Raw genomic sequence first — 12,778 nt, 5'->3', positions numbered from 1 at the left:
AGTAGAACTTATTCTACTTTTGCATTAGGTTTTTGATGTTGTTTAAGATTTCTTTATAATTTGATTCAATTGTAGTATCTAAGTCACTTGTTATTGTAACTCCTAGGTATCTGATTGCATTATCAATAGGAATATATTTATGGTGTTCCTTATTTAGATTTTTCTTGTCAGCATTTATGAATAACATTTTTGTTTTATTCTCATTAAATTTAAGACCTGAGATTTTTTGAAAATGGGGAACTAGATCCCATAGGGCTTTTAAAGTGCTATCTTCTTTTAATGTTAATAAAATAGCATCCGCAAATAATTGGATTTTCATTTCCAGACTATCATCTAATCAAATCCCTTCAATATTTTTGTTCATTGGCATATTGTTTGTTAGTGGTTCAATAGCTAGGGCAAATAATAATGGGGAAAGGGGACATCCCTGCTTTGTACCCTTTGTTATTTTAATAGGATTGGATAAACAGGATCCTAGTTTAATATGTGCCAATGATTTCTTATATAATGGTTTAATTAGTAATATGAATCTTTTTGAGAACCCATACTCTTCTAGAACTAACCATAAATATTCCCAGTTTACTGAGACAAATGCATTGCTGATGTTAAGACTAATTACATTCATATTATTTTTCATATTATTTACATACTCAGAGAGAGGATCATTTTGATATTGCCAGATGTATTTCTGTCTTTTATAAAACCTTTTTGGTCTTCCTCTATCAGCATTGGCAGCAATTGCATTATCTTTATAGTATGTATTGCCATAAATATTTTATAGTCAATATTAAGTAAAGCTATAGGTCTATATGATGAGCATTCACTGGAATTTTTACCTTATTTCAAAATTAGTGCTACTACCATGTATTTCCAAGAGGGATGGATTCTGTTAATTACTATCTGGGTTGCAAATTTCTTAGCTACTTTATATGAGTGCATTTCATGTCCTGCTTCCTTCTGTCCTGCTATGGTCATCCTTAATAGAACACAGTGTAGCATGGCCATACCTAAATCCCATTTGTCAGTGTATGAAAATACACTACAACTATGGAATTCAGGATAGCCGTCAACATTATGGTTTCTTGCAGAAGTATGTTGTGTCTCAAGCTGCTCAGCTTTCAATATATTTTTTTCTTTTTTCATACAGTATCCCACCCCCAAACAAACATACACCCACACCAAAACTCACCCACACACACACACACACACACACACACACACACACACACACACACACACACAGACACACACACATACATATTGCCTACATCTCTCTCCTTGTCATCCTCTGTTCACAGTGTTCCGTGAAGCTGTGAAAACTGGTAGAGATGGCTGTAGGCTGCCAGTCTAGCCAGATAGAATTTTATACATAATTCTATCATTTGTAAATATGAATGTGAATCACAGGCTTGTTGTCTTAAATGTAAAGAAATACTGTTATATGTGGAATTGGAAATAAATGTGACAACAGTGCACTCTACTGACCAAAGTAAAGCATGTTGTGACCCTTTGAAGTAGCAGTGGTGCCGAAATGTCTAGATGAAGACATTATTTCTATTATTTTAACCAAGAGTTAAATTGCTAGATTTAAACATGCAAATGTATTTTATTGCTCTGTTCCTGACCAGCTGCAAGATAACAAAAGGGAGATGTTAAGAATGTAAATGCAGTTAATGTATGGCCTGGGAATGCCAGGAAAGTGTAAAAATATGATGCAATGTTTATCAGAACTGCAATAGCAATTTAAACAGAGAGAATCAGAAGGCATAAAGCATTTTTGTCTTGAACATCCAACTTACAGCACTCTGCCTGTTTTCTTATGTAAGTTATCTTAGACTTGTGTTTTCTTTTAGGGAGAGCTAGAAGCTAGAATGATTAGACTAAGTGTTTTTCTGTGATGTCAGAACTGTACTACTGAATTATTTTTGTGTGATCTCTGAACTCTTGACTAGCACTGACTGTGTAGTAGAAAGTATTGTTTTGTGGTTTTAATTATTTATTATTAAATATTTTAAAAGCTTTTAACTCTGACTGGTTTGTGTAGAGATAAGTTAAGCTCTAGAGTACATTGCATGTATATAAGGATCTTGTACCAAGTCCTCTAATAAGCCTTGAGACTGTTTAGTCACATCTACCAATTGGATAATAATATTGCACAGTAATAACTGGTCACCCTTTTAAGGGCCTTTGAGTAGCTGATAAATATTAGCTGGGTGGTAGCAGTAATTACTACTGTATAGTCTGGGTAAAAGGGGCACAGCTGGAGAACTTGTGCCAGCCTTCCCCAGGAGTGCCTGTGTGGTTATATAAACTTATCTCAAAGTGTGTGTGTCAGCTACTTGGGCAGGGATATGAAGCACTGACTGGACAGAGAGGGTGCCGGAAATTTTAGCTTGCCCAGCTAGGCTGAGATCTGGACCCTATAGCTGTGCCAGTGGGAAGTCTTATTGGGGATCTAGAGAGCAAGGCAGTGACCAGCCCCGGACTGACTGTGATCTCTGTGTGCTCTTAAGAGAAATTGCACTTTACTGTGTGTATTTGTTATCCTTTTCTCCTATATGAGACACCTTCTCTGGTGTTAGTGGTGAGGATTGAGGCTCCTTGATTGCTGGGCCAGGGCATGGGCGTCACAGAAGACACCATCATCTTCCTCATTATCTGCCTTCCTGATTTTTTCCATCATGCTTTCATAACTTTATTTTCCTGTCTTTTGACTTATTTCTTGTTCCTTTTCAAGGGAATTTAAGTTTCCTTGTTTATTTTATTATATTCATTTTGGTTGACAGACTGAGACTTTTTGGGGGGGGGGCAAATCGAAATGTTTGTTTACATCAGGTACCTTCCTTGGGAAAAAAGGCATGCAGTAGGAGTTATTAGGATTTAACCCGATCTGCAACTTGATAGCCTATGAAAATATATGTTAAACAGCTGTTTGAGGATAACTGGTGCCTGTACTAGTTTTAAAGCCTCCACTGCCTAGGCATATTAAAATACCCATTCATGTAACATTTAAGCATTCCACTTGTTGAGACTCACAGAGATACTTCCACTCAAATACCTATATTATCCCGAAACAGCTTTTTAAGCATCTTATTAGTGGAAATACATTTAACGTTAACAGAATAGACAGACAGATTCTCCTCTTCTTAACAATAACTAGTGAGTAGAGAAGGAATTATTTAACACAGCTTCTGATGAACTATAAACTGAAAATAGACTTATTGCCTCATTACTTACCCTGAGCCTTGGCAAATTCTCCTGACAACTTTTGTGGAATACTGCCAGTGCTCTGGCAACACTTTGTCTTTATAACATATTTTGAATTTAGTTGTATCTATATGCAAAATATGGAAGAGTGGATTGATAACCATGCAAGGTGTTCATATATCCCCTGACCTTAGGAGGTTGAAAGAAGACCTAAACATTGAGGGTATATACAATTTCCACTGTTCCATATATACATATATACCTGACATCTTTCAAATTTTGTCAGTTCTGAAGAAGTTCTAGATATCATTAAAGAATGAAAGCGCTTAGCATCAGTTTTGCCTTCAAGTGTCTTTCTTTTAGTTTATAAGAAAGAAGTTTGTTGTTTTATTAGTACAATTCTTCGTTTATGTTAGTTATCACAGTGTGTGTGTGTGTGTGTGTGTGTGTGTGTGTGTGTGTGTGTGTGTGTGTGTGTGTGTGTGTGTGTGTGTGTGTGTGTGTATATATATATATATATATAAATATATATATATATATATATATATATATATATATATATATAGATATATATATAGATATATATATATATATATATATATTTATATCTATATATCTATATATATATATATATATATATATATATAGGTCTACTTGAAAACACCAACATGCCAAAACACCGACGAGAACACCGAGACCAGAAGATCGACAACTGAGATGACTGACAGTTTAAAAGCCCAATGCTGAGAACACCGACATGTTAAGGTAAGTGTGCGATAGTGATAGACTTTAGGGTTAGGGGTGGATTAAGTGAGTTAGGGTGCGAGTAAGGTAAGTGTGCGATAGTGACAGACTTTAGGGTTAGGGGCGGGTTAAGTGAGTTAGGGTTAGTGCGGAGGTTAGGTGAGTGTGCTATAGTGACGGATCTTAGGGTTAGGGTTTGGGTTAGGGTTAGTGCATAGATAGTTGTGTATGTAAGGTTTAGTGTAGGTTTGTATGGTTTCTGGTGTGCTTGTGTTGTGTGTGTGTTTTTCGGGAAAGGGTATTTGTTTTGTTTTGTTGATTGTCGGGATTGTGGTTTGTCGGGCATGTGAAGTTTCGTGTTTTTAAACTGTCGGTCATTTCAGTTGCCGATCTTCCGGTCTCGGTGTTCTCGTCATCAGTATTTTGGCATGTCAGTGTTTTCAAGTAGACCTACATATATATATATATATATATATATATATATATGTGTGTGTGTGTGTGTGTGTGTGTGTGTGTGTGTGTGTGTGTGTGTGTGTGTGTGTGTGTGTGTATGTGTGTGTGTGTGTGTGTGTGTGTGTGTGTGTGTGTGTGTGTGTGTGTGTGTATATGTATATATATATATATATATATATATATATATATACATATATATATATATATATATATATATATATATATATAAATCTATATATATATATATAATATATATATAGATTTATATATATATATATATATATATATATATATATATATATATTTATATATATATATATATATAGATAGATATATATGGGTCTACTTCAAAACATTGAATTGTCATGAGATTGAAATTCAAAACACTGAGACCATAACATTGAAAACCCAAAACACTGAAAACCCAAAACAACAAAAACTCAGAACACTGAAACTTTTCATCATAAGATTGAAAACTACAACGCACATGGAAATAACAACTCCTCCACCTATAACAACATCAAACTGAAAACCACACTTTTTACTACGTTTCTGCAGGGGGGCAAGCCCCCCTGCATCCCTTGTGTGGGGGCTCTGCCCCCCCACACCCCCTGTAAATTAAATATACCCAACTCCTGGATCACACTACAGTAGAAAAAAGTTAATTTCCTAACACCACTGTAACATGATACAGAATGTAAACATATGGATGTGTTGCTTTCATGGAAGTTAAGTTAGTGTTCTGAGAAGTGCTGGGAGAAGTGAGTAGAGGAAAAGTGCGTATTTTGCCAATCTGTATGTGTTTTTAGGCAATACAGGTAAGTGATTTAGATATTATGTTTACATTCTGTATGGTGATCGTGATACAGTAAGGTTACAAAATTAACATTTTTTCCACTGTAGTGTGATCTTGGAGTTGGTATATTTAATTTATGGGGGTGCAGGGGGCCTTGCCCTCCTGCAGAAACGCAGTAAAAAGTGAGTTGTTTTGGGTTTTCAGTGTTATGGTCTCAGTGTCTGAAAAAAATATAGTATTTCTCCATTTCTGGGTACCTGTTACCTCTATGGTAATTGTAGCTATATTTTAAAAAGCGCAATAATCACTACTGATTTTGCCAACTGATAAGGGACAGAGGCCTCTGACATTAGATACTTCTATTTCAAGCATACTGATTATTTAAAATGTATTTACTATGATGGGATCAGTGCCCAGTGAACTGCCATTCTATAATCAGAGTTTAATGTGTAATCTTTTGCATGCTATGAGGTAACACACTACACACAAACAGTTAACAAGCCACTTGGATTTAAGTGAAATCGGAAATCTGAAATTGTACAACTTCTGAACTACTTCAAATGGGGGTTCTGAATGTCTACACAGGGGCATGTAATTCACATGACAGGAATGCATTCAGTCAGTAAAATAATGTACCCCCAATGGTGAGATAAAAGCTTCTGTTGTACACTGAGTTACCTACTATGAAGACCCTGCTGGAACAAAAGTTATGGTTCAGTGCCCACATGATTTTACCACACTAATGAGATGGGCAGTTCTAGCATGTTCCACACAGTAAGCAGTGCCTTAGAGTGCACCACTAAAATAAAGCTGGCTTCAGAGACACTGACATACAAAATGTACTTGCTTTCGCATTTCATTTGTTATAATAATAACTTTCTGTGTCATTATTCGTATCTGTGCACTATTTTGGTATATTGTAGCGGACTACAGTATTGCACCCCCCTCTGAATATAGCACCCTCATTTGTACCTCTTGCATTCTTATTTCATACTTGCCAGCTTACCCTGCCCCTAAAATCCAGAGACATAGCACTCTTATTCTTGCTACTCTACTTAAACACTTATTTCTGGTATTTCATGGACCATTCTGCCTAGAAAGAGCTGCTGTCTGGCTTCCACTCCTAACTGCCTTGTCAGTTCAAGTCTTTTCAATGGTCTGTCTAAACCATGTCACTTCTTGCAGGTGTTGCTACTGTTCAGTTACTGCTTCCATCATTCATCTAGCTTCACAGAATTGCTTATTAGCTTGCTGATGCTAATGCTATTCTTCATATTCCTGTACTGATCTGCTATCCTGGTATTGTACTAGTGCTAGTATCAAATATAATTACTAAATACAGTTAATACTCAGTTTTGTTTTAGAAAGTTTATTCCTCTGCATTGCTTTTGCACACAGATGGGATAGATTGAAAATGGCAAATGGATAAAATGCCAAACAGAAAAACAGCAATCACAAAAGGTCAAAAACACTAAGTTGATGAGATTGCTGTACAAGGGGAGACTGTTTTTTTCCCTTTCCTCACTGCAGTGAAATCTCAGAGTTGGTATATATAATTAGCAGGGGGGTAAGGGGCGTAGCACCCCACACATGGGTGTTGCAGGAGGCTTGTCCCCCCCCCCTACATAGAACATGTGCTGAGCTTTTCTGCATTTCAAGTTTTGGCCATTTGAGATTTTGAATGTTTGTTTATATAGATATATATATATATATATATATACATACATACATATATATCAACACACACACACGTGTGTGTGTGTGTGTGTGTGTGTGTGTGTGTGTGTGTGTGTGTGTGTGTGTGTGTGTGTGTGTGTGTGTGTGTATATTTATGTGTGGATCTACTTCATAAAATCGCAATCCCATAAGATTGAACATCACATCATCAAGACCACAAGAACGAAAGATCACGCAAGTGAAAGTGCAGAAGACTGTAGTGCAGAATGCCGAACTGTACGTAAAGTTGATAGAGTAAGTGATTTAGTGGTGCAGTGTTTCTTTAAGGGTTTGTAGTTAGCACGTTAAACAGTATGGCAGAGTTCACATCGTATGATTCTGTTATGTTTGTAGAAGTTTGGGTACGTGTGAGCTGAAAAAGAGATAGAAGTTGTTTTAATTTACTTGTATTTGTTAATTTAGGATGGAGCTTTACAGTGAAGGCATTCTGGTGTAGTAAATTGTATGGTTGTTGTTGTGGTTGCTATGTATTGATCGCTAGACTGTATTCCTTTCTTCAAAATAGTGCGATCTTGGAGTTGGTATATTTAATCTGCAGGGTATTTGGGGGGTGCAGGGGGATAGATATCCTATGTCTGGTTTGTCTTACTGTGTTCATTATTTTGGGATTCAATGTTTTGTGAGTCAGTGTTTTATAGTTTTGCTTATGTCATCTTTTGGTCTTGTGGTCTCGATGATGTGATGTTTGATCTTATGGGATTGTGAGTTTATGAAGTAGATCCATATATATATATATATATATATATATACCACACACACACACACACACACACACACACACACACGCACACACACACACATACACATATATATATATATATATATATATATATATATATATATATATATAGTAATATGTCAATACTTTATAGCGTATATAGCATGTGACAATAAATGAACTTTTATGTTTTATTTTATTTTATTTGGGCATATAACTTATTCATTTATTGCATCCTTCTACAGGTTTTTACTGGATATGGGATTTTAAATGAGCAAATGCCAGCTGAATACGAGGCAAACTTGAACCAAAAACAGAAAAAAAAATCTTATAGTCACCCGCTTGTGCTAGAGCTTAAAATCAAGCACCAGAAGCTTCAAGATTTAATATGTTGTCATTTATTCACATCCATAAAAATCCACAAAAAAGACTGTCAAGCTCTTTTGTCCCTCTACACATTGTTTTTGGATATGAGATTTTTTTGGGGGGGGGGGGTTGCCTCATTGCTAAAATATCTACATAAAAGTACAACAGTTTCCAGAAAATTAATGAAAAGACAAGACAGATAGAAAGACAAAGAGGCAGACAGAAATAGAGAAAGATATTGAACCAAAGATATATTGTGTATTTTCATGATATAGCTTTTCTATTTTGCCTATCAGTTATCAGCAGTTTATCATACCATTATCGATAGCTCCGTTTTTTTTCTCTGCAAAGACATTTGTATGGCATTTTCTTAGAAACCCAGTTTTAGGCATCAGAGGTGGACCTGTACTTAACTGTTAGCTCAATATGAACTGCTAATGGGGGGTGAAGTACTTAATAATGACTATGCCAAAGAGCTTGTTTTTTTTTCTCATTAATTAGGAAAACAAATTTACAACTAGAGCTATATATCAATGTAATCCACATTTTTAATGTGGATCCTACTTTTGAAACATGAACTGCATGGTGTTAATACTTACCTATTATAAAGAACAGCGATGGTGCAGTGATTACTGTTGTTGCTTCCCTGAGTCTGGGTTTCCAGCTTGATTCCTGGCTAAGGTGACTTTTATGTTGAGTATGTATGCCCTCTCATGACACACAGACTTGTTATAGTTGAAATGCTGACTCTCCAAACTGCCTGTATGTCTGCATGTAGTGAGTGTGTGTGTGTGTGTGTGTGTGTGTGTGTGTGTGTGTGTGTGTGTGTGTGTGTGTGTGTGTGCGCGTGTGTGTGTGTGTGTGTGTGTGTGTGTGTGTGTGTGTGTGTGTGTGTGTGTGTGAGAGTGTGTGCCTGTCTGCCTGCACATGTGTAAATGCATGTGTGTGCTTGCATATGTCTGTGTATGAGCATGTGCACGTGTGTATATATGTGCATATGAGTACATGTGTGTGTATGTACATACACATCATACAGTGGTCTGGCATATTGTCTAGTATTAGTTTTTCTTGTATTATGTCCACTGATATTTGGTAAAGGCTCCCCCCTCCTTTTAGTAAAGTTGAAATGGATAGTGTGAGTAATGGAAAATGAATGAGTGAGTAACAGGAAGAAATCACACACAGCTTCTTAAAGTAATTATCATCAGAGGTATGTTCCTTTAATTAGTAATCTGTCAGTCTTTTGTAGCAATAAATCAATAAACAAAATATTTTCAAATGGAATAACATTGTTTATCTGGTGCTAGTCAAAAATAAGATGTTCTATGACATGTGAGGAAAATGTAAAGCAATGGTGTCTGCAGTTTTGTGGTAAATATGAAAAAAGCTGCTTCACTTAATGGGTGGGCAATCTATAAGCAATTTAGTGTAATAAATGCAGACTACTGTTCTTACCCTTGTAAATGACTTTGCTACACAGCAGGTGGCTTCAGATGTAATGTTTTTGGGAACCAGCATGGTCTTTTTTGATCTTACAGGAGTAGGGTATGCCCTAGAGAAGCAACATCCTGCACACTGATAAATTGGAGCACCAGGCCTCGAAAAGTATTTATTCTCCTTCAGTTTGCATTCTGGGCATCCAGCTGCAAGAACAAAAATAAAAATGTGTCACCATTAGTTTTAAAAGGAGATCTAACATTTTACAGATGATAATGTTAACTGAATGATAACTAATTTGTAGAATTTTATTAGAGCTATTTTGGCATTAGAATGTTTACAAAATACACACATCCAGCCTAGATCCACAACATTTAATGAACTTTATAAAACAAATTAACTTTTCTATTTTATTTTCTGGCATATGACTAGGTAAAACACTGCAATGATAGCTATACTCGACAGATGATTAGTAAATAAAACAGACTGGCAAGCTTTGCTCTAACACTAATTAATCACTGTCCACTGTCAGTCACATAGTAAACTGAGATAATCATCAGTCACAAACATAGCCATTACTTTCACAGATTAACAAAGCCCTTATCATTTCACCCTTCTGTTTTTAAATAACAAATGAACTATTTAAATTAAAAGGCACAAACTATTAAATTAAACAATGCTCCTAGGTTACCAAATTCTCCTATAGACAAAAAACAGAAACATGTTTCCCTTTTTTACAACAGTCTCTTAATGGGCAGTTAGAAGGGTTCCTTTAACATTATCACACTGAGGCTGTTAACTAACTGAATTTTATGCTCCAATGCAATACTTTCCACTCAAGATGGATACAAAAGTACATTTTAATACCAGAAAACACCAATATTTTGACTTCTTGCTTTCTAACATGTTGTAGTGAATATTCTATAGTCTTAAAATGAAATAAGCAAACAGATCATAATTAAAGGAAACAAACATTTTGTCAGAGCTGAACACTGACTGCACTGGTAAATGACTGAAGTAATAAGATGAGAAAAGAAAGATGGGGGAGTAAATTATTATAGCCAGAGTAAATTATTAATAGCAAACAGCAGAAAATATTTTAGTGAAATTAATTAACTGGTATGTCATTCACATCAGCTGCATGAGTTTCAGTGTTCAGAGAGCAAATTAAGTACTACACCCCGGGATTCATGAAGCTTGTGCCAGGTGCAGGCGTAGCGTTGGCGTTCCAACACCAAATATGGCCGGCGAGCGATCCAGGTATGAGCTGTTTCCACGTGCACTACCTGAGTACACTACGCCCGCACAGCTCCCGGCACCTGTATGCTAATTACCCCATTTGCAGCAGTGTAGCATGCAAATGAAAGTATTTAGTGATCCAGGAAGTGGTGCAGGTGTAGTGTAAGCATGCAGAAATGTAAACCGTAAAAAAGGTTTACATTTTTGCAAACATAAAATCGGCGCCATGACAGCTGACCAAACACATGTATTATATTGTTAATATATGCCAATGGCTAAATATATAGCCATTGGCATAAAAAAAATGTACAAAATATAAAAATAACATTTAGTTTTTTTTCACACTGTCACGAAGTTTAAGCATAGGGCAGCGGCGTGCAAATGGGATCGCAAGGAAAATAGAAAAATATAGAATAAAACTGCAATGTAGCACATATCATGATTTCACCATAATAGTCAATGGCAGGCATGTTACACCACACCATGGTACAAGGATGGCTAAGAGGCTGTGTCAGTGTTATGCACGGTATCTAGGAATTAGTAGGCAATTCCATGCAAATGAGAGGAGTTATAGTGAATCACAGATTCCCCGCTGGTGTAAGGATGCACCTCACAGCGTAGCGTTATAACATCGAGGTGTGCCCATGAGATAAAGATGACATCAAGAGAGGGGTGTGTCACCTTTGCTGTAAGCACATTGGAGCATTGCTAATCCAGTTTGCCCATAGCTAAGCAAAGCTGCAGGAAAGGGGTGTGTTGAACTGGCTTTAGCTTTGCTTAGCTGACAGCACACAAGGTAACCGAGTATGCATGTGAACGGAGATTAAAACGTACTTAAACTCGGTAAACAAGTTTGCGTGGCATGCACCGGAGCTGAAACAGGAAGGATATAGGAAAAAAATAAGGAAATGCTGCAGAAGGGAAATTGGAGTACAAATGACTAATTAACACCTAGGAACCTACAGTGGGCCATTGACAACAGCTAACAAGGCTGCAAGCAGCTACTTGCAGAACAGTAAAGGGGAGGGGCTGTACTGCAAAGAAAACAGTAAAGGGTCACAGCAGCACAAACAGAATTGCATTATATGAGCTACAAAACACATTTTGCAACACATGACTGGGTAGGGAAAGTACAAAACAAGAAAGTTGGCAGGTGGATGCATGCCTGACAATGGGAGGGGATCCAGGTTTAAAAGTGAATTAAAGGTTAACAGATTAATCAAGGCAGGCAAGCATAACTCCACACTACAGGCCCCACACTTGCACTACTCACTGTAAAACCCATAATTAAGATACCCTGCAGCTGGAATTGCTCATACACAGCCAATGACATCAGCAGCATCCATAGCACAATAGTATAAAGTGTGAAAGCACCTCACACACTTGTGCATTCCCATACACTTTGCACCATTGGTGTATACGTATGGGGAACTTTTAATATGTACATGTTAGGGGTTGCCATAGCTTTGATCCACCAGCATGTGTTGGAGACTGAAGGTGGTGTGGAGGATGATGCACATGACCACCTCAGGCACCAGAGGAGGAGAGAGTGTTCAGACTCAGGGTAACCTACCAGGGGCTACATGGTCTGGAGATAGTAGATCATTACAGGGTGGACACAGACACCCTACAGCAACTTGTGGAGCTGTGCCGGCCACGCCTCAGAGCCAGAACAAACAGAGGGGAACCCATCCCAGTGGATACAAAGGAATATGTAAGACTGGGAATACTAGCCACAGGTACCTTTCAAAGGCCAACTGAGGATATCATGGGGATCTCACAGGCATCAGCATCCAGGGTACTTCACCAGTTCCTGGATGCCATGTTACTACATGCCAATGAGCACATATACTTCCCCCAAACACAGGAGGAGTTGGCCAGCAATATGCATCTTTTCCACCATGTGGCAGAATACCCAGAGGTACTGGGTGCAATAGACTGCACTCACATACACATCAAGTCACCACCCGGTGAGCAGGGTAGGTGCAACATAAACCACAAGGGATACCCCTCCATCAACTGCCAGGTCGTTTGCAATGCCCAGGGCATTATCATGGATGCGTGTGCTGGCAGCCCTGGAA

At 37.4% G+C, this 12,778-nt stretch overlaps 1 protein-coding gene across 1 annotated transcript in view; it reads right to left on the bottom strand.

Moving 5' to 3' along the window:
- Window positions 1-12,778, bottom strand: part of CGA (glycoprotein hormones, alpha polypeptide) — a 99,538-nt gene that overhangs the window by 21,841 nt on the left and 64,919 nt on the right. Inside the window, exon 3 of the mRNA XM_044067447.1 lies at window positions 9,477-9,664. Coding sequence (XP_043923382.1) covers window positions 9,477-9,664 — 188 coding nt within the window. The remainder of the gene's footprint in view (window positions 1-9,476; window positions 9,665-12,778) is intronic.

Source organism: Protopterus annectens, chromosome 1.part0 (genome assembly GCF_019279795.1).
Source record: "Protopterus annectens isolate FY-2018-M chromosome 1.part0, PAN1.0, whole genome shotgun sequence".
NCBI classification, from domain to species: domain Eukaryota; kingdom Metazoa; phylum Chordata; order Ceratodontiformes; family Protopteridae; genus Protopterus; species Protopterus annectens.
This window is presented reverse-complemented; position numbering and strand designations above follow the sequence as displayed.